The 25,500-nt window shown below is 42.6% G+C and overlaps 2 protein-coding genes across 3 annotated transcripts in view; one reads left to right on the top strand and one right to left on the bottom strand.

Moving 5' to 3' along the window:
* The window catches only part of EPB41L2 (erythrocyte membrane protein band 4.1 like 2), a 111,276-nt gene extending 101,762 nt beyond the window's left edge, over nt 1-9,514 (top strand). For both annotated transcript variants that reach the window (XM_074144631.1, XM_074144633.1), the window contains 3 exons: nt 2,078-2,158; nt 5,020-5,159; nt 7,096-9,514. In XM_074144631.1, the coding sequence (XP_074000732.1) occupies nt 2,078-2,158; nt 5,020-5,127 (189 nt within the window). In that variant the 3' untranslated portion in view covers nt 5,128-5,159; nt 7,096-9,514. The remainder of the gene's footprint in view (nt 1-2,077; nt 2,159-5,019; nt 5,160-7,095) is intronic.
* A 5,185-nt stretch (nt 9,515-14,699) lies between these two features.
* Nucleotides 14,700-18,207, bottom strand: SMLR1 (small leucine rich protein 1). Its single transcript, XM_074144595.1, has 2 exons — nt 18,075-18,207; nt 14,700-14,800 (listed from the first exon to the last, which is right to left on the bottom strand). Exons 1-2 carry the CDS (start codon nt 18,205-18,207, stop codon nt 14,700-14,702), a joined length of 234 nt encoding a protein of 77 aa, XP_074000696.1.
* Between the last annotated feature and the right edge of the window lie 7,293 nt (nt 18,208-25,500).

The following is a 25,500-nucleotide window of genomic DNA, read 5'->3' as shown; positions in this document are numbered from 1 at the left end:
TTTTCTCTTATATCTACTAATTTATTGAAGAGAGCTGACCGGAAATGGATTGGATTCATTCTAGGCATGTGTGAGAGTAAATCTTTCTGTACACAGATTTTGAACAGAGAAGCTCTAATGAATAAGCAGAAATATCTGGGAACAGGTCAGAGAAAAGGGAGAAAAATATGTTTAGTTTTTTTAGTACTTCACGTAGGTCTTATTTCTGTGTTTGGCAAATGAGCGTGTGCCTAAATTTTTACAGTTTCAGTCCTGTTGTCACTCACTGATACCTCCCAGAATCTTTGTTGTTCATGGAACTGATTCATCTGAGGTCCCTGCAAATGGCATCAGTTGTAAGGATGAACCGAAACAGTGTTTTCTTGGCCTTTGTGTTGATGATCTTTGTGCTGTTGGTTTAGAGCATATTTAAAAACAGACCATACCGCTAGGTTACTTTGCAAGGATATACATTGCCAGAATATGTTAGAACTACCAAAGTGTGGTGATGATTATTTTTATTACTGATTTATGTAAGTATTTATCAAATTTTAGGTATGCCCCAACAACATAAGTTTAAACACTTGTCTTTGAACTCTTAAAATAGTTTTCCAAGAAAATTACAGAAGGTGTTATTTAGGGTCAAGCAAAAGGGAAGAGGGAAATGTAAGGTGAGAGTTTGGGATTTTTTGCCCCCAAGACAAAAATTTTCACATCATCACAGAATACAACAATAATTCACCGCTCACTGAATATATATTCAATATATATTTATTCTAAAGATGATAATATTCTTAGGATTGAAAGTTCTATTCACAGAATGACCGTGGAAGGATGATGTTAGAAAGTAGTCAGATAAGTCACATGAAATAAAGTAAGATTAGATTTTAAAATGTGTATGTTTTGTTTTACAGACTAGAATTTAATTTTAGAATTTAAAATGTGTATGTTTTGTTACACAGGCTGGTCAGCAGTCTCCTTTTCAGTCTCCTGCTCCCTTTAGAAATCATTAAGCCACCACCATTTTAGGGAAAAGTCTATATTCGATAAATTGTGCTACCACAGCTGGAGGGAGTGAAAAAAAGTGTACATTTACTTGTCAAGTTTAGGTGTCAAATAATGCTGGTTTTTGGAAGGAACCATTAGAGTTCCTTTTTATTTATTTATATTATTTATTGGGGATTACCCTAATGCAGCAGATCCTTATCTTTTCTTACCAACTGCTTATTGTCAATTCAAAAGACTGTTTGAATTTTCTAAACTAACTTCCTATTTTACATCCCAAACTGTTCGTTATTGATAAAGTCACCTGCCAATATAGTTTTGATATTCTAGTGGTGTTCTTAACAGAACTATCTTGGATCTTTTCTAATATTGTCAGTTTATCTTAAGTGCTAGTTTATTCTTTTCTCTTATACAGAATCATTTTAAAAAAAAATATTTCTGTGAAAATTTTTCTATAAGCTAAAATGTTTTAATCATTAGTGTAAGAAACGAAGAAACAAAGCACAAAGTTATTTCCATCAGCAACGTGAAATACGTTGCAAATACCTCGCTGAGATCCATTGTCATGGTTTAACCCCAGCTGGCAGCTCAGCCCCACTCAGCCGCTCACTTACCCCTGCCCAGCGGGTTGGGGACAGAATTGGAGGAGTAAAAATGAGAACAAGTGGCAGAACTGAAAACCAGATCTTTTTTTTGTATTTAATGGTATAGGATTCTTCAGAAACTGAGAAGAGCCCCATGGTAGATGGGTTGACATCAAAGACAAGACTCCTGGAATTTCCTTGTTGCCATATTTATATGGTGGAATAAGCTAGAATTTGAGTTTGAGTATCTAGGTCTGTTCAGACTTGGGCTTCAGTAACAGAAAGAGAGAATTCTCTCTTGCTTGGTTTTCATCAATTTTAGCAATTGCTGGAATTGACTAACTGTGGAACTGAAAAAGGAAAGGATGACATAGCACCAAGAATATTTACTGCTTGTTGCAACTCAGTCACAGAAATGTATTTGCTTTAGTGCAACAGAAAGGAGTGCTTTGTGGCAATATAGAATGATTACAAAGATGTTTTCTTCTTTTCTTTGGCACCATCTGTAGATGGTAAAAGGCGGGGTATCAGAAACAAGAATTGAGAAGCGCATCGTCATTACTGGAGATGCAGATATTGACCATGACGAGGTGAGCACGTGAGCTGCCAACACATACAATGTCCCATGAGATCTAGATGGTATTTCAGAAACCTGAAATGAGAGAAAGGTGGAGAAGTTGCCCACCACAGGTTGCCCAGGGAGGTGGTTGAGGCCCCTTCCCTTGAGATATTCAAGGTGGAGCTCGACGAGGCCCTGGGCAACCTGGTCTAGTTGGGGGTGTCCCTGCTGACTGCGGGGAGGTGGGACTAGATGACCTTTGGAGGTCCCTTCCGGCCTGGACCAATCTATGAATCTATAAGTTGAGTAAGAGGACAGAGAAGGACACTGAGGCTGTTAATTATGGCAAAGTTGTTAAACGATCATGATTTCTGAATAAGGAGCCTTTACAGAATCACAGAACGCTATGGCGTTGGAAGGGACCTCTGGAGATCATCTAGTCCAACCCCCCTGCCAAAGCAGGTCGACCCAGAGCAGGTTGCATACGAATGTGTTCAGGCAGGTTTTGAATGTCTCCAGAGATGGAGACTCCACCACCTCTCTGGGCAGCCTCTTCCAGGGCTCTGCCACCCTCACAGGAAAGAAGTTCCTCCTCATCTTTAGATGGAACTTCTTATGTTCAAGTTTGTGCCCGTTCCCTCTTGTTCTGTCCCTGGGCACCAGTGAAAAGAGACTGGCCCCATCCTCCTGACACCCACCCTTTGAGTATTTATAGGTGTTGATCAGATCCCCCCTCAGCCTTCTCTTCTCCAGACTAAAAAGACCCAAGTCCGTCAGCATTTCCTCATCAGAGAGATGCTCCAGGCCCCTAAGATAGAATATAATGGAAAAAAACCCCAGCATTTGTAACTTTGCGTCACAGATCATGTGAATGGATTTCTTACTATTTTTAAACAGATTGCCTTTTTTTTTTTTTTGGAAGAGACCCAATTTTTTTTAACGCTGCTTTTGCCTTTTGGGAGGAGAAACATTACTGAAATAATCTTGTTTGGATACATTAATCTGGAGAGATGGAGTCTCTGCTGCATTGTGGCAGCAGCATCTGAATGCAGCACTCATTTTGACTGAAAGCTTTGAAATACATTAAAGCATAAACTGCTGGAATTTAAAAAAAACAGGTTTTGACTTGTATTTGTAGAATTCTGTATAACAAAAGTAATTGTTGATCTGCTGGAATCTTATGTAAGTGCCTTTCATCTCTGTCAGTACCAAAGCAGTATTTTACAATGTCTTAGAAACTAAGGTTAAAATCACTTCTACCTGCCCAATTAAGAAAGCTAAATTTAACAGTACACAGGAAAATAATTGAGTCAGTGCGATTATCTATTCTTCGTGGTGATGATTAGACAATTTTAATTTTTTTTTATCTAAGAAACTATAGTAATAAAGTAGATCAACAGTCCCTGGATAATAGAAGTGGAAAAGCCTCCTCTCTACGTAAAGTTGCAGTGAATCCAATTCTAACTTTATGAAAGGTACACAAATCAACAAAACAGGATTTAATTTAACTTCTTAATTGTAATATACTGAGAGCTCTCGGGGATTTTAATTTCACATTTTGATTTGCCTCCAGAAGGTGGCTCTTGACAAGTGGAATCTCTTCTTGAAACTGGTAATTAAACGACAGGGCTGTTCAGCGTCAGGCAGGGCTCTCATTCGCCGTGACATGCGTTCGGTGCGTCTCGGACGTCTGGAAAGGTCACACAATAACAGACAATTCTCTAATTGAGAATTCTTCTTTGTTTTGAGATAAGTGGGTAACGAAGCAAAAAATGAAATTATAAACAAGGAAGTACAACATATGATTTTAATCACTGAAGTTTAAAGCAGCAGAGAGCAGCTTTTAACAGATTTAAGGAATCTCCATCACTTTTCCTTCAGTGGATGTGAAGCTCAAACTACATGCTGGATTTTTATTCTTTTTAATTTTTTATATTTTATTTTTTTATATTTTATTATTCTTTTTAGCTCCCCACATCACTAAAACAGTTTTCAACAGGAAAAAAAAATATTTTAATTTGGAGTTTCATGATACATCTACTGCTGTTACTTGCTAAAATTTAACAATTAGAGATTAAGCTTTTTTCATGGCTTATACCTCAGAGGGCGCTCTTATGTGATTGACTGTAAAGCCTAGAATATAGAATAGAATATTTCAGTTGGAAGGGACCTACGATGATCATGTAGTCCAACTGCTAGCTGTGTATATTGGTACATCTCTTCAGAAGGTAAAATTTCTTAAAATGTGGAGGAGGGATTATAAGAAACTGAGTAATACTTACATTTACGCTTCCCTGAGTTCAGCTACAGAAAGTTCTCTTAAACTAGTAAAATTTTAAAAAAGGAGATTCTTCTGCTGAGAAAGAAATTTCTGTTGTGACCTTCTTCCAGAGTTTCAGTACGTATTTAGTTCAGATTCCAAATTATCTTTCCATTTTGTTCAGGAAACTGAAGGGAACTCTTACTATTTTTCTGTACTGTGTACATTCTTGTTGAGTCTTTATTTGCTAGATCAGTTGCAGAAGTTCAAAAACTTTTGGGGTATAAGAATACTTTTTGTCTCCTGGAGTGAGGTGTAAAAGTTACAGGATAACTTCATGGTTATTTGTTACTTCCTGGAAATTTTGGTAAATTTTTAGCAAATTTTAGCAAATTTTAGTAAATTTTTAGTTTTGCTGGGGGGTTTTTTGGTTGAGTTTCATGTTTGGTGTGTTGGATGGTTTTGGCTTTTGGTTTTTGGTTGGTCAGTATTTTTACCCCAAGCCCTCTCAAGTTCAGCAATTAGAGTTCTGAGCAATTACAACCAAAATTTCTTATCCTGCTCTCCCATTCTCTGGCCCCAAATGAATGTCTTTTGTTTTTGCCGAGTTAATATTTTGGGTACATTTGCAGGCCCTGGCACAGGCAATCAAAGAAGCCAAAGAGCAGCACCCTGACATGTCTGTCACGAGAGTGGTGGTCCACAAAGAAACAGAGCTTGCTGAGGAAGATGAAGAGTAAAATCAAAAAATGTCCTCAAGCAAATACTTCAGGTAAGCTTATGTATATAAGTAACATGGGAAAATGTAGCAAATAAAAGGCTGAGTTGAAACAGGCAGTAATAGTAGACTTAGTGTCAAAATTTTTATCTTAAGTCCAATCTGACATTAATTTTAATTGCAAATTTTCCTGTATATGTCTCCCAGTTTTGTCACAGTACTCTGGTGGCATTTCCTACGATGTTTGGTCAAGTTGTTGTAGTTTCTGTTGAAGTGAATTTTAGCTATTTCTGCAAAACACGAAGGATGTGTCACATTTTTCTGTCTCCCTGTACAATTGCAGCCCTCGTCTTACATCTTGCTTGTTTACTGGGAAGACTGTGCACTTCCCAGTTGTGAAAGGGCGTGCTTAGACATTTTAATTTAGTCAGCTGTTCCTTAATCCTAAACACACCGAAATATTTAACCTTCTGTCATTTTCCAAGGCAAAGAGGTAAATACATTGCAAACTCAAATTTTAAAGCTTGGAAAAATGCCACGACTCTTGATGAGTTGTTTCTAAGGTGCTGAAAGCTCTGCCCCGATGACTGTGGCAGTATTGTTTGGGTAGACTTGTTTTCTGTAATAAAAGTGAGAGAAGAGATATTACACTCTGATTCTGAGGGATTATTGATTATTACCTTCATTTTGGATTTATGCACCAGATTGTGGATTAAAATTTTCAGTAAACTGCAGATGACGACCAGCTGGCAGCCGGTCACAAGTGGCGTTCCTCAGGGCTCGGTGTTGGGACCATTTCTGTTTAACATCTTTATCGATGATCTTGATAAGGACATAGGGTGTATCATCAGCAAGTTCGCAGATGACACCAAGTTAAGCAGGAGTGTTGATTCCTGGGAGGATAGGGAAGCTCTACAGAGAGACTTGGATAGATTGGATCGATGGGCCAACATTAATGGTATGAGCTTCAACAAGTCCAAATGCCAGGTCCTGCACTTAGGCCACAACAACCCCATGCATCGCTACAGGCTTGGGGAAGTGTGGCTGGAAAGCTGCCTGTCGGAAAAGGACCTGGGGATTCTAATTGATAAGCAGCTGAATATGAGCCGGCAGTGTGCCCAGGTGGCCAAGAAAGCCAACGGCATCCTGGCTTGTATTAGAAATAGCGTGACCAGCAGAAGTAGGGAGGTGATTGTGCCCCTGTGCTCAGCACTGGTGAGGCCACACCTGGAGTATTGTGTCCAGTTTTGGGCACCTCAATCCAAGAGAGATATCGAGGTGCTGGAGCGGGTGCAGAGGAGGGCAACGAAGCTGGGGAAGGGCCTGGAGAATAAATCTTATGAAGAGCGGTTGAAGGAGCTGGGACTGTTTAGTATGAGGAAGAGGAGGCTGAGGGGAGACCTCATCACTCTCTACAACTACTTGAAAGGACACTGTAGAGAGGTTGGTGCTGGTCTCTTCGCACAGGTAACTAATGACAGAACGAGAGGGAATGGCTTCAAGCTCCAGCAGGGTAGGTTTAGACTGAACATTAGGAAACAATTCTTGACAGAAAGAGTGGTCAGACACTGGAACAGGCTGCCCAGGGAGGTGGTTGAGTCACCATCCCTGGATGTGTTTAAGAGCTGTTTAGATGTGGTGTTGGGGGATATGGTATAGGGGAGAACTTTATGTAGAGCGGGGTAGATGGTTGGACTTGATGATCCCAAGGGTCTTTTCCAACCTGAATGATTCTATGATTCTATTAAAATACCATGAGAATTTAGGGGAGGGAAAAATATACTAAAGCAAGAAAAGCATCGATAGAAACTGGATTGCTCTTTACCTCATGATTGAAGGGGGCTTTAGTTAATGCAACTATTTTTCATGAAATAACCGTCCCCTCAGATAGCCTATATGGGAAAGATGACTTTTTGACTCTGCTGGTGTTACACTCGTGTAGTACCCTTTATGAATGTTGATGTAATCTTCCTCCTCCTTTTTCTTCCAGAAATAAAACCGACATTGACCGTGATCATGACCATGAAGAACTGTAATCATTCCAAGTCATCACTTCTCCACCGAGCTCACCGAGCCCAGCAGCGGTGACCAGATGTTCAAGACTTAAATGCCAATACCAAACAACATTTTAACATCTTTGGTCTATATTCCCTTACAACCTTTCTTGTTTATTTTTTTATAACCACTTCTTAACAATCTTAGATTTTTTTTTTTTTTTTTAAATGACATTTTAGAGGGCATGATCTTCTTTTGCACAAATACTTGTATTTTTGAAGCTGATTCTTAGTTGTATGAAAGTGAACAAAAAGAAATCTGGAAAGTGTTGTTCACTGGAGCCGGTGGTAATTGTGCAGGAAAGGGGATCTTAACTAATGTAGATATAGTTTTTTCCAAATATTTCAAGTGAAATCTCTTACTGGAGTAATTTACAAATTTTTTTTTTTTTTTTTTCAGATTATTCAGGTAAATATATGGTATCACATAACAAAGATTTTTATAAAAATACAACATTTCCTAAAATTTGAAAAAATATATTTCTTTGGATAAATTTTATACTGCTATCTCTGTAACTCCTTCTGCTCTGAGGCCCTCCTCTCTGTGGAGCAGAGACGGTGGGGCAGCCTGTAGAGGAGAAGGAGTCGCAGACACGTTTCTTCTGACTGAGCACTGTGTTCTTTTTTTGCACTTTGGTGCCAATGCTCAACTTCCTGCAGGCGTTTTGCTGTCTGCGGCATTCCAGAGAAGGGAAGAAGGAAGAACAAAATATCTTTCTCTTCTTCCGACAAGAGATGATCTAGGCAGCTTAAAACCTTAGTGCTTTTTTTTTTTTTTCTTACTGTGTCCGAACTTCAACACTTCCATTATTTGAATACATGTGTAGAACGCTCGCTTTCTATTAAACCTCACTGTCTCCATGTTAGAACTGACATTTCTGTTACTGGGAAGGAATAAGTTTTAGACGCTTCGTCTAATGGTTGATGCAGGTTTTTAGGATACTGAGTAAAAGCGTACGATGGACTCCATTCATAAAGTAATAAGACAGTACCATCATTTGAGACTGCCATTGAGAAAACCTGTTAATTATTTTGGATTTTATTTTTATTTCGTTCTTGGGGGGGGTGTTGTCATTTGTTTGGGTTTGTTTGTTTTTTTTTTTGCTGTTGACTCTGTGTATAGTTAAAATGCCAAATTAGATTTATAGCAGCTTGAAGTTGTATTAAGTGATATTTTGCTTTCTGTAATTCTGTTATAAAATAAAGTTGTTTATTCTCTGTATGACTTTTGGCACTCGGACATAAACTCGGGAGCTATTTAAAGTGAGTTACGAGAGCTGCAGTTCTAGAGGCAGGGTTTGAAAAAAGCAGGGATTGGTACCAGCAGTGTCCAGTGTTACCAGAAGGGTGGCATCACTGTCTGGTACTAAAGTATCAGTGTTCTTTAGACATCTTCCAATAAGTGTCCTGCTTTCTGTGATTCAGGGGAAAAAAAATCTTCAGATACCAAAAAAGACGAGATTTGGACCGTCACAGCGCAAGTTAAAGTGCCCCTCAGTCTGCAAGTGATTCTGCTGAGCTCACTGAGGTTGGGCTGTGATCTTCAGGTACCAAACCAAATCATAGTGCTTCTTGGTAGGTTCTTTTTCACTTCCGAGCAATGTATTTTTGGTGCTATTCTCAGTTTAGATTGCTGCCATCTGTCAGCAGCAGAAATCCCTGTGAGTGTTGGCTTCATACAGTCTGGATAACATAAGACAACAGTAACCACAGTGTTGGTTTATGTACGCATATAGGTCTTCTCAATTACATCCCACATTGCTCTGAAAAATAGTGAATTCTGACCTGCTTTTCTTCAAAAACAGTGAAATTCTGCCTTTCAAAAAGGGGTGGAGAACCCCACCCAGCCCAATAACAGAAGATCGCCACCACCGCAGCACTGCGCCAGTCGGGAGGTTATCAAGCAAGTGGCACGTTTGGGACGTGTAAGTGGAGGTCAAAATGGAGATACGTACGTTAAAGGGGGGGTCTTAATGGCTTTTTCTTACAAAAGCGTGTAAGAAGAAGCTTTATAAATTCTTTGAGGTATTTTTGATAGGGTGTAGCATTAGTTGCAGAACTCATTTGTTGGGTGAAAAGTGTATTCCTTCCACTTCCTTATTGGTTTTATTCTTCCTGATTTGTTAGACACTAGATCAATATTGGGGTTTATTGCAATTGTATTAATCCTTAATACTGCAAATGTAATATTCTTGAAAAAAAAGAAGTCATTTTCACAGAGAGCTGTATTTCTTCAAATAGTTATTAGAACCTTTTGTCAGGGAAAAATGAATATTGTTTCAGGTCAGCACAGCTTGTGCGTAGCTATTGCTTCCATTGATTAAACATGTACTAATTAAACCACCGTTGTCATGCAGAAATACCTAAGCCCTGAGTGTGATCAATCCTAAAAAGAGTCAAGTTTTACAGATTCTGGTTGTATGCAGTTATTCAAATGTTCTGGAATATTGTGCAATTCTGATGAGCTTTCATTGTTACTTTTTAAATGTATAATATGTCTGTAGCAAAAACTGCAACATGCAACAAAAGGAATAGTTCCCGAGGCACTTCACAAGCTGCCTTTATAATACATAGGCAATTTCAAATACGATCCCAGGCCCATTTAATGAGGAGATATTTCAGTAATTAATTCTGCTTAAACTGAATTCTGCTGAACTGAGAAAAGCGAGTCACGTGGATCCTACACAAAAGTACTTAATATGTCTTTTTAATCATGATCACCTAAGGGTTCATAAATAAGTATTGGAATTATTCTACAGATTTTTTTCCTAGATGAAGGTTTCATAAAGGACAAGCAACTGGGGACAGACTGGTTGATTCTGGTTTTTTTTAAAGTAAAAAATGTATTGCTCCAAGCGATGAGCAACTATGGTACAGTGTTCCTTTGAAGCATTCTTCTGTTTGACGACTCATCTGAATGGCAGCTTTTAGTTTGGGCACAGAAGAACTCAAACAGATGGGATAAAATAAATGGAATACCATGAGAGAGGTGAGGTTTTGCGAGGTTCGATGGCCATCAGAAGGACAACCCGCTGTGTCCTCGGCCAGGATGCGGTGGGAGCCTCTCGGCTTTTAGGCACGTGAACTGTGGAAGTGGGCTCTTGGAGCGGCCGGAGTCACTTGAAAAAAGATACTTGGGTTAGTAACGTTAGTACAAATTACAAGCGTTAGAAGTGCCATTAATACCTGTAGCGTTCAGTTATTCTGTTTGGCCTGAAGCAAATCTTACAGGAGTTTTTGGAGGTAAGTAAACCTGACTGGCTGTACTGGGCCAGGCTAAAGGACTAACGCTCCGGAGTCCTGTCTCTGAAGCTACTGGGAGTTGCCCAGGGGGTGTGTAAAAATAAGTACTGTGCTAGAAAGTAGCGCTTCCCCAAATATTCTTCCAGCTTTTAACAATTTTCAAAGACATCCTGGTCTGTCAGTCTTTCATTTTTATCTGCCTCGGTGGATTTTTGGCTCTTTGCTTTTTAAAAAAACTCCTCTGGCAGCTCTTTGACCAGTCCCCATGTCTTAAGGAAAAAAAAAAAAACACCTTTAATTTCTTTTGAACCTGCCTCTGCTTCATTTGAGAGCATCACTGCCACCAAACAGTCATTCTCTCTCTGGTCGTTCCCCAGCCAAAGGCCGTTCCCCAATTCTTTATCATTCTAAGCACCTTTGTACCTTTCCTGCTTAAATGCTGAGGTTTGAAGTTCTGTTCTGGGCGGTGAAGAGGAAGCAATGGCAGACGGGCAGCAGGGTTTCACACGCGCTCACTGGTTGCGGGTGGAGAGGAATCCGAGCCTCACGTTAGTGCTCGTGGCAGGAGGATGGAGGAGTCTCCAGTCATAACTCCGGGGAGACCTCACAGCAGCCTTCCAGTGTCTGAAGGGAGCCTCCAGGAGAGCTGGAGAGGGACTCTTTGTCAGGAGATGTAGTGACAGGACAAGGGGTAATGGTTTTAAATTGAAAGAGGGGAGATTTAGATTAGATACTAGGAGGAAATTCTTTGCTGTGAGGGTGGTGAGACCCTGGCCCAGGTTGCCCAGAGAAGCTGTGGCTGCCCCATCCCTGGAGGGGTTCAAGGCCAGGCTGGATGGGGCTTTGAGCAACCTGGTCTGGTGGGAGGTGTCCCTGCCCAGGGCAGGGGGTTGGAACTCGATGATCTTTAAGGTCCCTTCCAGCCCAAACCATTCTATGATTCTATGATAACAATAATGGAAGACAAATTACTTCCTTGCAGTCACAGTTTTAGAGAATGCTTTTATAATTTATCTGGGCAAAGGCTTAGTTCTGTGGCGTTATTTAAATATATATATTTCCTTTTCAAAGGAATTACGTAAGATACCATGACGTGTTTCATGCCGGTACCATGAAAACGGAGATATTTCCTGACACCATTCAGTAATGGAACTGAAAATAGCAAGGCCATGAGGATTTTCATGGCCTGTTACCGAGTGTTGAAAACCTACGTGTTAAATCAACAAAATCCTGTGCTGAGCTGTGGTAATGCTCGCTAAACTTCAGTTCTCAAGCTTTACACGTGGTCCAGGCCGATCTTTTCTTGGGTGGTGGTGGAAAGGGTGTTTGGAATTGGGGGGGGACGTTTCCGTTACTATTCCTTAAGCCTCAGGTCAGCATCCAAAATCGCTGCTTTTCTGTCAGCAGCATCTTTCTGAACTGTAAAAAGTCAATTCTTTGCAGCCGCTGTCTTGACTTCCCTGCAAAGGATTCTGTTTAGAATCTGCAAAAGGTTATAGTTAATAAAAGGAGAGAAAGTATTACAGAGATTATTTAAATACTACAGAGAGTATTTTAAGGTTTTCTTTAAAGATGTCGATACCACAGAAGTTTGTGAGCTCAGGCAAACGGCCCTTTCACTGGTGTGGCCGAAGAATGGACTCTCTCGCTTCCAAGCCGCTGCTCTAATTAGAAAGCGGAGATTTGTTATCGAAGGGCTACGTAGGAAAACGGGAACTGTTCGTGGCACAGGACGCTGAGTCAGTTGGCAGCAAGTCCCACGTGTCGCGAGGGTCTGTACCAGCTGCTTCCGAGGAAACGGTGAGACGCTGGAATAGCAGATGCTGCAATAACCTACCTCTGGAGAGGTGCAGAGCAGCCTCGTGGAAGGAGGCCACCGGGTGAGAGTACCCGGTTCCGTACTGTGGGTTTTCTAGGTGAGACAGCGGTAAGCAGAGGTGGATCATTGGAATTAAACTTTCAGACCTTTCTCCTTAGACACCATTGTTACACCTGGCTTTAACCTTTGGATCTCTGCCGTCTGCGTTGTGTTTGATCTTTAATATCATAGAATCATAGAATGGTTTGGGTTGGAAGGGACCTTAAAGATCATCCAGTTCCAACCCCACTGCCATGGGCAGGGACACCTCCCACCAGACCAGGTTGCTCAAAGCCCCATCCAGCCTGGCCTTGAACCCCTCCTATGAAAATATCATAGCCTACAGGAACGCTGATGCTGAAGAAACTCTGTAACCAGAACAGACTGCTTTATCTCTTTTAATAGTAGCTAGATGAGTTAAGACCACTTTTCTTCAGAATCTTAATGTGTTACATCTTGGTGTCTCGATCTCTGTGTCACACAAGTATTCATAAATACACTTCCGATACTGCATAATAACTGTCTCTTGTTTTCCAGTCAACCTTAAATGTTTTACATAATGACATAGATCTAAGCTTAGAAGCATTAAAAGTGCGACAAAGCATCACATTCTTTTCCATCATCACTGCTTTCAGGGGATCGTGGTGGATCTTTCAATGAGAGCAGCATTATTTTGTGTGTTTATTGCCTACACTGTAGTACAAGAGCAGAGCTCACTGGAGGGAGGAGTAGACCAGCATCAAGATCTTTTGAGACTCTCTGCAGGCTTTGTTGTGATTCTCTTAAAGATTAAGAGATTGTGATTCTCTTAAAGATTGTGATTCTCTTAAAAATTCTCTTGCGTGCTTTGAAGTCCATGTGTCTTGGCTGAGGGGGGATCTGATCAACACCTATCAATACTGAAAGGGTGGGTGTCAGGAGGATGGGGCCAGTCTTTTTTCAGTGGTGCCCAGGGACAGGACAAGAGGGAACGGGCACAAACTTGAACATAAGAAGTTCCACCTAAACATGAGGAGGAACTTCTTTCCTGTGAGGGTGGCAGAGCCCTGGAAGAGGCTGCCCAGAGAGGTGGTGGAGTCTCCATCTCTGGAGACATTCCAAACCTGCCTGGACACGTTCCTGTGGGACCTGCTCTGGGTGACCCTGCTCTGGCAGGGAAGTTGGGCAAGATGATCTCCAGAGGTCCCTTCCAACCCCATGTCATTCTGTGATTCTGTGTGTCTGTCTTGTATTTCACTTTTGCTGTTCGGGTTAATGCTGTGACTTCTCAATAAATGCCTGGCTTTTTCCACCCAGCACCTTCTGCCGATTTCAAATGGAACTACAAAGTACTTTGCTTTTTCAAACGGAGGTAATTCTCTTGGGAGCCTAAGCAGAGACTTCTAGATCAAATTATAGCTACTTCCACTTAAGCATCCTAATCTTTACTTTTATTATACAAATGCTCTTTCCAAGTAACAATCCACTGGCTCTTCACCTGTTCAGTGCAGTGAATTCTATGTTATTTGCGTAGATGTAAAGCAGTGTGATGAATTAAGTATTTTTAAAAATAGGATAGTATTAAAATGTCATAGAGGAGTGTTACTTATAGTAAAGGTGCTTTCTGTTTGATTCCTGTTTTCTTCTCATAGACTTTGATAAATTACAGTGTTTCTTAAACCTGTGGTCATGGCCACATGTGTGACAAATGACACGCAAAAAAAAAAAAAAGAAAACTCCATACTTATGTGGGTTTTTTTTTTTCATTTGAGAAATCATCCCTTTGTCCTTAAACTGCAATAATGACTGCTTTACAGAATACTGACTGAATCTTTTCATGGTTTCAAAATTCGGCACAGAGAAGTCCTTTTATTTCCCATCACTGTTATATTTCGCTTCCAAGTTCTATGGAGAGCATCCTTTACACACCCTACAGTCTTTCCCAAAGTATACGAGGTAATAAAAAAAATAAAAGTCAATTCCCCTTCATCACTCTTCTCCCCATTTCCTACATCCCAGTGCTTGATATGAACTTGCTGTTAATACATCTTCGATTTAATAAGACTGGCTGCCTTGTGTACGCGAGCCCAGCTCTCTCGGGAGCTTGTTATATCGCTTTATTCTCAGTGGGCTGGGGAAGGGCTCATGAGAAACGTGCTTTCCCTCCCCCCCAAATCCTGTGTCTTGTAAAGGAACCGCTACAGGATGATGCAGGATGTCTCTGGTGTCCAAGGAGTTGCATAAATCACTGCTTGCTTGGCCCCACGCGAGAAAGCAAATTGTTATAAGACCTTTTTGGACGGCGGCAGCTGTTTCATCTGTCGGGCACAGCGCTAATCTCTCCGCTCCCTTTTGTTTTCCTCCGTGGTATTTACCTACAGCCGGTTATTTTTAAACCTGCAGAGCTGAGTCCTGGGTTTAAGTTTGCTTCCCGAGACACGAGACTCCCTTAAACGTCCTTCAGTTCTTGCATTTCTTCTCCTTTGCTCCAGGTCTCCTGGGTCTCTGGTAAGTCGGGAAGGCCTTTGTGGGGTCTCGTGCCGCGGCCAGTTCCTCGTTAACTGAAAAATAAACCAAGCCACACAAAATCCCATAAGAATGCGCTAATTTACGGTGGTAAATTTTTATAAAGAGAAAGGAGCTGGCACAGATAAGTAAGAACTAATGTTATGAAACTGAAGGTGCCTAAGTAGGACGTTGGTATCAGAGCATCGTGCTTCTAGAAGAAAGCCTTCCGACACTTTGTCACAGAATATTTCCTTCCCTTGTCATTGCTGCCTGCTCAGGGGACAGGAATGCTGGTTTGTTTGTTAGTTTTAGGTTTATTTTTAATGAATCTTGAAGGGATGATATTAAGGCGGGTTTTAATATGTTTACATGGAGCCTCTCTCTTGCTGCACGGAGGGAAATGAAATGCTTATTTGACGATGAAACAAGACAGCCCCGCTTTTAGTAATGCAAATGTGATTTTCTTCTTATTTTTTTTTTTTTTTTTAAAGCAGAGGTCTAAGGAAATAGGCACCTGAAGCCTGCAGAATTTCTGAGGTTTTGTCAGTAGAGGGAAGGCTGGCATTTAAAGGAGTCTGTTGTCCTGTTTATCTGTGGTGAGTTGTTTTGCTTCCTCTGATGGTCTTCAGCCGAAGCCGGTTCGGGGAGAGCTGCTGGGGATGATCTGTGGGCGCCGGCTGGAGGCCTAAGGGGGAGGTTGGACTCTGGCCGGCTCAGAACAAGCCAGAGAAGGGCTTGGAGGTAGAGCTGGGGCTGCGATGCCCGAAGTATTAAGCAGATGGGAATTCATCTCACATCCTCTTGAGAATCCCAGCCAGGGCACCTGTGAGAATCTCCTTCCCTCAGGCACTGAACGGCCAGGTGAGGCCTTTCCAGCATCCTTCTCAGTTACAGAAAGGGAGAGCAATGTTCCTTTGGCAAATTAGTCTGTCAGCTACTCCAGTCACCTCTCTCTCTTAAAGCCTTGATTGCTGATCTTAGGAAACCGTTGCTTACTTAAACTCACTACAAATCCAAAGCTAAAAATTCTGCGCTTTCAGGGAAGATTTAACATAGAATCACAGAATGGTTAGAGTTGGAAGGGACCTTAAAGATCATCCAGTTCCAACCCCCCTGCCCTGGGCAGGGACACCTCCCACCAGACCAGGTTGCTCAAAGCCCCATCCAGCCTGGCCTTGAACCCCTCCAGGGATGGGGCAGCCACAGCTTCTCTGGGCAACCTCTTCCAGGGTCTCACCACCCTCACAGCAAAGAATTTCTTCCTGAGATCTCATTTAAATCTCCCCTCTTTCAATGTAAAACCATTCCCCCTCATCCTATGGCTCCCCTCCCTGATCAAGAGTCCCTCCCCATCTCTCCTGGAGCCCCTTTAGGGACTGGAAGGGGCTCTAAGGTCTCCCTGGAGCCTTCTCTTCTCCAGGCTGAACAACCCCAGCTCTCTCAGCCTGTCAACAGCTGGTTCTGCAGGTTAATTACAGACCTGCAGACAGTGCAGCTGAGGAGGATTTGGGGACTGTGAAATAGGGCAGGCCGGTCTGGTTCAGCAGTTGCTGGAGCAGCGTGAGTGCCAACATCTGTGGGGGTTTTCAGATGCACTCTTTTGGCTTGAGGGAAGTATTGGCTGAGCCTCAACAAAATCCCTGAACTGATGGAATCTGTAACCCACCTGTTTCGCTCGATCCTGGCATGAATAGAAAAGCAAGAGCATCACCGGGTAGCAATGAGTCAGCAGTATCCCGGTATTATTTCGTAGTAACTAATAACTATCACAGACGGCCACAGAAAGGGAGAATCCCTGCTTTTATCCAAACTCCAATGCAATAATTTCCTTAGCCTCCATTGCAGCCCTTTCCAAGAAAGATCTCTCAATACTTAACCTTCCTATTCCCTCACAGATACTGAATTGTACGGTGTTTTGTCCCCACACCATTTGTTTGGTAGCTGTTTACTAGCGTGTGAAAAGCTGTCAGCACCTTGTCCGAAGGATAATCTATAACCCACGTCAGAGCTGGGTCAGGTGTGCGGAACACCCTTCCCTAGTGGATTAACTCAGCATCTGAAAGCACATCTTGAACAGGAAATATTTGATTTTTAGCAACCTAAAGGCCGCTTGTGGTGTACACTTGTCTGCAAACAGACCCCCTTCCTCTCCGTTAAAGCCTCGGGTCTAAATGCCTGGAGATGTTATACAAAGTAGGAAGAGAATTCCTTCCACGTTTCTGGGTAAGTGTGATCTTTCTTACTTTATAGAATTGTGTTAAATTGCCTCATTTTTGGGATTTCAGAAAGCTGCAGGGTAGGGCAAGCTTAATTAACATACAAATTACAGTTCTTGATGTAGCATCTAGGTAAGGGTTCTTCCCTAGCCTTGCAGTGGTGGGTAAATCTGGTCTTCTCCTGTGGGGCTGATGCACCTCGGGGTGAATGTCTCTGCTTATCTGCACAGCCCTGTGGTCAGGATTGTCCAAGTGTCTCTTTTAAGGTCATGGGTGAGCTGCTAGGGCCAAAACCTGGAGCACCTGCATCATGGACCCTTGTCCAAGGCAGGGACAAGCTGTACCAAGAAGCACCTGAAGTTTACAAAGGAAATCTAGGATATCATCATAGCTCCCCCGACACCCTCCTGTGGAGAAAAGGTTCCAAAGGTTCCTCCTAATCTGAGGAACAAGCTTAGGAACATGAGGAACATATTTTGGAAGGGCTGAAGGAGAGAAAGGACGAAGACTCTGATCTGAACATGAGCCAGGGCTGAACTTGGCGGCTGGAAGCCTAAAACAAGAGCAGAGTTTGTGAATCTGCGTCTGAGACCCAGACCTGGAGGGCACGAAGATCCCCCCGTTAAAACCGGACAGTCTGACCTACAGGGGTTTCCCTTCTAAAAGAAACTCCCTGCCTTCAGGTACAAAGTAAAAGCAAATAAGTACTTTTGAAAGAACACAGACACACAGAACACTCCATAACCAACTACTTACAGGGTGTAGCTGCTGTTACCTGTCTCACTGGAGACTTTCACAGTGAAAGCACAGAGGGAAATGGTCTGTACTTTAATTACCCTGTTATTTTTCTCCATTTTCTCCATTCTATAGCGTAGTATAGTGAAATCTTCTGCAGTATGGTATGTAAAACTATGGAGGTTTAAGTGAGGGTTCAATCCAAGTTCTAAGCAAATTCCTGTCACGTTTTTCAAATGGAAAATTGTCTAAAATGCAGTACAACATCATAAAATTCTTGATGATCATGGTTCTCTTCAGTTCAGCTAAGGGAACAAGCCTGACTGTAGCCTATTGAAGGAGAAGCTTTGTCTGCCGACCCCCAAGCCTGACTCACCTTCTAACAGCTGGATCCTGAAGTAGGCAATGAGCAGCAGCAGGAGTAAAGTCACCGGCATAAAGATGCCACCAAAGAGAACGTAGCCAGGCAGCTCCCTCATAAACTCCGAGAATATGTAACTCGCGCTCATTTTCCTCTGTGGCGACCGTGTAAGATCTTTCAGATCTCCAAGCGTGGACCTTATTTATCCTGCTTTCTTCCTTTTTTAGTTTCCTGCGTCCACACTCTGCCCTTTGCCCAGGCCATTATCTCTTCTTGGACTTTGGTTTGTTTGTGTAGGCCCGTGATTCCCAGTGGGACTGGAGTTCACTTGCAAAGTTACTCAACCACTAAGTTTAAAAGTGTGTGTTGAAGCAACGTAGGGCCTTGAAACCTTTGGATATGTTGGGCTGGGCAGGGCTCGGTGTCTCAGGCTGCTGCTTTGCGAGCAATATGGGTTCCGTCACCTGCTAATGTTGTAGCCCCAGGCTGTTCTGAATAACAAGCACCCTCTGTCTACATATATTATTAATTTTACAATAGATCTCAAAGGCTTGCTCAGGGTGAAGACCCTGTTATACACATCACACAGGGATAGATGTGGTCTCTCCTCTGGAGAGTTTTTAGACCAGACCATTGATGCGACCAGCAAGTGACCGAGCAGGTGCTGTACCAACAGCTTGTTGTCCAAAGAGCAGCTGCACGACAGTGAAACTCAGGACAGTCTCTTTTTCAGCAAAATGGAAAATATGTGATTTTTTTGAGGGGGGCAGACGTGCTGAAGAATTCAAGAACTTTTTAAGCCTTCAACTGGGTTTGAGGTGTTCAGCGTGTTGAGTTTTTCCCATCTGGTCACCGGCCTGTGGCAGAACCATGACTAGGATACATTGATTGGTTTAAAAAGATGATCAGTCATTTGATGGCCCTTCTCTACCCCTTCAGGTTTCTAAAAACATCTGGTTGATAGACCTGACATCCTGGAAGTGCTGTTGCCCACAGGCTGTGTTGACTTCACCTGGGGGCAGTGCAGAATCTTGCTGCTTGACCTTTCCCTGTGCTTGAATTCCAGCCAAGACGTCCTTCAGGCTGTTGGAGATCAGGTTGGTCTCCCTGAACACTGAATCTTTGGCTCATCAAATCTGATGTCTACTGGAGGCAACAGGAAACACTAACCACTGTGGGTTTGCAGCTTCAGCAGCTTGTTATGACACGGAGGAAAAATCCGGCTCGTTTTGAGAGAAGATAAGGATGTTACTTGTTTAATACCTGCCAAATATGAAATTGGACCATGGGCTCAAGGTGAAAAAAATCATTTGGAGAGCAGTTCTCTCCGGGCATCCAGAAAGGATGTACAAGATTGGGTAGATGACTAATTGGGTAGATGGGTAGGCTGGAGCCAATGGGAAACACAGTAGATTTGTAGATTTTCAGGGGAAAGAGGCATTTATGTGTTCACCTTGTTTTCTGCACCTACTGTATCCAAAGGGCAAACAATCTCACCTAATAATTATTTTGTTTGTTGTTTGTTGTTTTGTTTTTTTTTTTTCTTAAACTGTAACATATTTGAGATCCTCCCTTTGTGACAACAAGTGATGGAGAACATCATGTCAGCCTGGAGAAGAGAAGGCTCTGAGGAGACCTCATAGCAGCCTTCCAATATGTGAAGGGAGCCTACAGGAGAGCCGGAGAGGGACTCTTTGTCAGGAAATGTAGTGACAGGACGAGGGGTAACGGTTTTAAATTGGAAGAGGGGAGATTTAGATTAGATATTAGGAGGAAATTCTTTACTCTGAGGGTGGTGAAGCACTGGAACAGGTGGCCTAGGGAAGTTGTGGACGCCCCATCCCTGGAGGGGTTCAAGGCCAGGCTGGATGGGGCTTTGAGCAACCTGGTCTGGTGGGAGGTGTCCCTGCCCAGGGCAGGGGGTTGGAACTGGATGGTCTTTAAGGTCCCTTCCAACCCAAACCATTCTATGATTCTATGTTTGCAGGCAAACTCATGGCTTTCTTAATCACCTGCTGCTGTGACTGATATAAGAACAAATGGAGTGTGCCTTACTTCATCTTTATATCTGTTTGGCTTCAGCTTCTGACCATTGCATCTTATTCTGCCTTTTCCCTTGACCTCATTCGTGAGGTGCTTTATGATCTAATGATGAAAAGCATGGATTAAGAACCAGGTGGTGAGGATATTAATATTATTATAGGCCCAACTGCTGCCAGAGAATTCCTTCCCTGCATAGATACTTGACAGCTGTGATCAATAAATTCTTTAAACTTTTTTTTTTTTTTCACATAAAAAGTTAATTTGGATGGGTTTTTTTAGGCTATCGTGAATGTTGGCGTTCTGGTCTGCAAAAAAGTAGCAATATTTTGATGAACCCAGTTCCGGATCCTTTAAAAATTCCCTCCTAACTGGTGTTCTTAAAAAAATTAGTATCTTGAGCAGTCAGAGAGCTCAGTCTGCGAGAGTGAAGTCTGTGACTGAATTCCAAGTGCTGCAACATTATGAAACGAGCCAGGGAAGGGGTGTGTGTGTTATTTCTCTTCAATACGTGTGCTTGGCTCACAGTGATGTTAATAGGAACTAAATAACTTCATACCTCGAAAAGGAGGCTGAGGGGAGACCTCCTCGCTCTCTACAACTCCCTGAAAGGAGGGTGTAGCCAGGGGGGGTCGGTCTCTGCTCCCAAGCAACGGGCGATGGGACAAGAGGAAACGGCCTCAAGTTGTGCCAGGGGAGGTTCAGATCGGATATTAGGAACAATTTTGACACGGAAAGGGTTGGAATGGGCTGCCCAGGGCAGTGGTTGAGGCACCATCCCTGGAGGTGTTCAAAAGCCGGGTTGACATAGTGCTTAGTGACATGGGTTAGTGATGGTTTTTATCAGAGTTGGGTTGATGGTTGGACTCGATGATCTTAAAGGTCCCTTCCAACCCAGACAATTCTATGATTTTATACAAGGGCAAAACAGTCACTCGGGTTTTTTAATTGGTTTTCCTTGTGCGCCAGAGATATTGGTTCTTTCTGCCAAATGGGTGTCAGGGGAGGTGATGGAGTACGTGGCTGCCTTCCTTCGCCTGTCTCCGCTGAGCCATCGCCTCCACCACAGCCAAAGGGAAACTGGGAAATGTGGGCCAGGCGTGGATTAGTAACACAGGAACATATGGTTTCCTGGATGATCTGCGAAGCTTGGATGTGTTTGGGGAAAACAGATGGATTCACGAGCTTTGTGAAAATGCCACTGACTTCTCTCCAGTTGGGAAGAAGCAACCGGTTGCCCGGCACCCCCCGGCGCTGCTGGTACAGGATGGACCTGATGAAATCTCCCTTTCTGGCTCACAGGAAATTCGGCCATTTCAAAATTTCCCTTTCAGCTCGAATCAGAAACTTAATTTCCTGTGAAATGGAATTTAAGGAACATTAATTTTAGAGCCACTAAAACTCTTATTTCTGCTGTATCATTTTGATTATTTACATAAAATATGAACGCAAATGAATTCATTCAAGCTTTAAATGATTTTTTCTTTCCAAAACCTGCCAACTAACATTAGAAATGGAGAACATCATGCCTACCTTGTTGGAAGGAATTACTTTAACTCCTCATCTTTGTGTGTGTGCACGTTGAACAACACATTCTTATTGAATATTTTGATTCAATCACAGCTTCCGAAGGAAAACTTTCTCTTAAAATTTCTAGATGCCTTTACTCGGGAATGGAAAAAGGCAAAGAAACACCTGTTGGAGCTGAGGGGAAGAAATAAGATCTGCCTGTGAAGACTCAACCACAATAAATGAAAAATATCCCTAGTTATTGCAGGAGTTTGAGATCCTTTTGGGCAGTAACCAAGGCAGAGGAACTGGCAGAGCTGAGGTTGCTCTTTCTCAGGGCAAACATTGAAAAGGTTGCTGCGAGAACTGAAACTTTTTAAAAAACTTAATATTTCTGTAATTATGTTGGAAAGAAGAGCTTCGGTCCAGGCTCAGTAAGGACAGAGCTTTCCAGCCCAGACCAGCGGGGTGGGCACAGACTCCTGTTTTTCCTGAGCCAGGGTGGGAACTGGCCCCATGGGGCTGGATGTTCCCACGGGTGTCCCCTGGCCCGGGAGGGATGTTGGTAACCTGGGTCCACTGCTCAGGAGATGCATTTTGAATGGAAAAAAAGGGCTTTAGTTTCCTGGGCTATCAAGCTAAAAGGCTTCCTGAAAAGTGTATTAATTTTGTTATATTTAAATGCTAAATGTGCATTTAGATCTCATCTTTCTCCTGGATGTTCTGCTAGAACAGAAAAATCTTTTATTTTCCTGTTCAACCTAAATTTGATAAAGGCTCTTAGATCAGGTAGTTTGATATCCCTATTACTACAGGCAATTTCATTTCCTTCCACGTCCTTTGTAAAATCCAATAAATTGATTACTTAAGGCCGGTTTTCCCGAAAAGCATTTAGCCTTGGTTTGAAAACATGAGGAGATGGAGAATCATCTGTCCCTTCCTCTCCGTGGCTTCTCCATGATGTAAAATGCTTGCCTGGTGCCTGGTTTGGAGCCTGCCAAGCTTCTGCTCCCAGCCCCTAGTTCTGCTTCCTTGGCCCTTCCTCAGGGGGTCAGGGAGACTTTGGGGACCCGGTATTTATTCCCTGTGAAAGTACTTATGCCTTGCAATGTCACTTCTTAATCTCTTTCCTGTTAAAGTACACACACTGGTCTTTGAATTCCTTATACTATTTTTCTTTTTTGCCCGTCCTTGAAAGAGGATGCAGGTTTTCTGTGCGTTCTCTAATTTTTAAAGATACCTATTGAAATGTGGCCATACCCAAGGCTACGATCTGATAATAGTGTCACCTGTGACCCCTCTAAAGGTAAAATAGTGTCTTTATTCCCATTATTCTCTGGTTTCCCAGAGAAGCTGTGGCTGCCCCATCCCTGGAGGGGTTCAAGGCCAGGCTGGATGGGGCTTTGAGCAACCTGGTCTGGTGGGAGGTGTCCCTGCTCAGGGCAGGGGGTTGGAACTGGATGGTCTTTAAGGTCCCTTCCAACCCAAACCATTCTATGATTCTCTGCCATTCACTCATCAGAAGGGCTGATCAGCCATGATTGCTGGAGTGTTGGGAGGCACTCGCTATACTGCAATCCTGCTCTGGACCTCAGTCCTCTGTGGGATTGTGGTTTCCCAGAACAATATTTAACAAGATGAACAACCTGTTAATCTCACTTCTAGGTGTAAAACTTTGCTTTGGAAAGGTAGCAATGCTTTTTCTTGTGATAAACCCAGCCTCTCAAATCATAGAATTGTCTGGGTTGGAAGGGACCTTTAAGATCGTCTAGTCCAACCATCAACCTAACTCTGATAAAAACCATCACTAACCCATGTCACTAAGCACTATGTCAACCTGGCTTTTGAATACCTCCAGGGATGGTGCCTCAACCACTGCCCTGGGCAGCCCATTCCAAGGCTTCATAACCCTTTCCGTGTAAAAATTTTTCCTAATATCCAATCTGAACCTCCCCTGGTGCAACTTGAGGCCGTTTCCTCTTGTCCCATCGCCTGTTCCTTGGGAGAAGAGACCGACCCCCCCCCGCCCGGCTACACCCTCCTTTCAGGGAGTTGTAGAGAGTGAGAAGGTCTCCCCTCAGCCTCCTTTTCTCTGCTCAGGCAGCCTAGCTGCTATGTTCTCGTTATTACTTACCATCAAGCCTTTGATCACTATTTTGCAGTGGTGATTTTATATCATTTTCTACTTTGGGTTGTTTTTTTTTTCTCTCCTACTTTGCCTATTTTCTTTGTTGCTTTTCTAGTACAAGCATTTGTGTCTTCACTTGGTAAATCGGTTCAACTTATTGATCCAGCTGAAAACCACATAAGCTGTTTCTGAGCTTTGAGGGAAAGGTATTAACTAGATTATTTTCGAACTGGATCTGTTTTCTGACTGAGTTGATTGTGTGGGCATCCACAGGGGGATGTGGCAGAGGCCGTCAGTTGTACAGAGGTAGGGACGAGCAGCCCTTTAGGAAGGAGCCCCTTCCCCGAGGTGAGGCAGCAGATGGACAAGGCTGTTACTCATTCCAGCGCCTGAGGACATCTGAGTTTATTGAAGCTGTGGTGGCCTTTATCAGAAAAACTTGTAATCTCATTAACAAAGTAACAGCTATTTTGCATAAGATGTGCTAAGTAGCTTATTGATATTCCAATTCTCTATCTGTCTGAACAATCTTTGCATTCTTCCTGCCTTGCATTTATTTTTCTTATCTATAACTAGGCCAGATCATTTGAGGTTGGCATGAGTATACGAGTTTCTAGTCTCCTGGACATTATGCTTAAGATTTATAAAAAAAAAATGGCATCAGTGAAATTAAAAACCTTCTTGGCCAACTTCTAGCCCTCTTCCAGGCTTCTTGATTTTCAAAGCAGTTTTGTTCAGTACAGTTTGTTTACATTTCTGCTTTGTTATTGATCACCTGTACATGTAAATATTAATGTACCTGTGCAGAAGCATCTGGCAGTGGTACCAGTGGATGAGCCTTCTTTCCGAGCACAGACAAAAATAGTTATTGAGCAGTAATACTTCCTATACGTTGTTATTTAAGCCACTTAGGTATGGGCTGCTGCGGAGATCTCTTGCTCCCAGTAGAGTTTAAAAAGAATGGGGAAAAAAATTACGTGATTTTTCCTTTTGCTATGGTGAAAGGAGCTGATAGTGTCCATTTTCTATATTCATGGCTTCAGATGTGCTGATTGCAATTCTATCCTTTTATTTTTCCTGCATATTTCCCATGAAAATAAAGTGTAGCCACTCACCCCAAAATGGCATCACAAGGGCCATGGGGCCAACGGCGGAGTTCTCACAACAACAAGGGGTCCAGTAGCAACGGGTACAAGCTCAGAGAAAACCAGGCTTTGCTGCTTGTGGGGGAAGATCATTTCTAGCTGCTGCCTTTCCCATTTAGCCAACAGGGAATTGTGTTCAAAGCCATGCCTGTCCTTGCCTGGAAATGTGACCCTACGGAGGGTCAGTAAATCTTTCTTTAAGAGTTCTTATTTGTATTTCTGTCAACTATAAATTTATTAAGTACGTTGGATGTTTTGTTATGTTAATAAATATTTATTCTTTTCCATCAAACCATTTTACTAAAAATTTTGGGCACCGGTTAATTTCTAATACCCATTTCAGTATGTGTTTGTAGTTTCTCGTTAGAGTTGCCCACTGTGCATCCAATAAGACCAGTTCCCAATGGTTGCTGTATAAACAGCCGCGGTGCCAGCGCAGGGGTGATTTTACCTGGACCTGGCGTAACCCAGTCCCACAGGGTCCCTCCCCACCGCTGGATCCCATTTCTGTCAGAAGATCGTAGATCTTTAGAAGCCACATGATGAATGCTCTCTGCAGGAGACGTCAAGCAGCAGTGTATTGAATGGAAAGGGACCTTTATCTTTCCTAATAAATACC

This window comes from Numenius arquata, chromosome 2 (genome assembly GCF_964106895.1).
Source record: "Numenius arquata chromosome 2, bNumArq3.hap1.1, whole genome shotgun sequence".
In the NCBI taxonomy this organism is placed as follows: domain Eukaryota; kingdom Metazoa; phylum Chordata; class Aves; order Charadriiformes; family Scolopacidae; genus Numenius; species Numenius arquata.
The sequence above is the reverse complement of the archived record's forward strand: the minus strand, read 5'-3'. Positions and strand labels throughout refer to the sequence as shown.

What these genes read in the sequence shown, in the direction of transcription:
- SMLR1 (XM_074144595.1), bottom strand. Translation starts at nt 18,207, where the DNA reads ATGAGCGCGAGTTACATATTCTCGGAGTTTATGAGGGAGCTGCCTGGC. An exon ending in CAGGATCCAGCTGTTAGAAG is followed by an intron (nt 14,801 to 18,074) that starts GTGAGTCAGGCT and finishes TTTATTTTTCAG; the next exon opens with TTAACGAGGAACTGGCCGCG.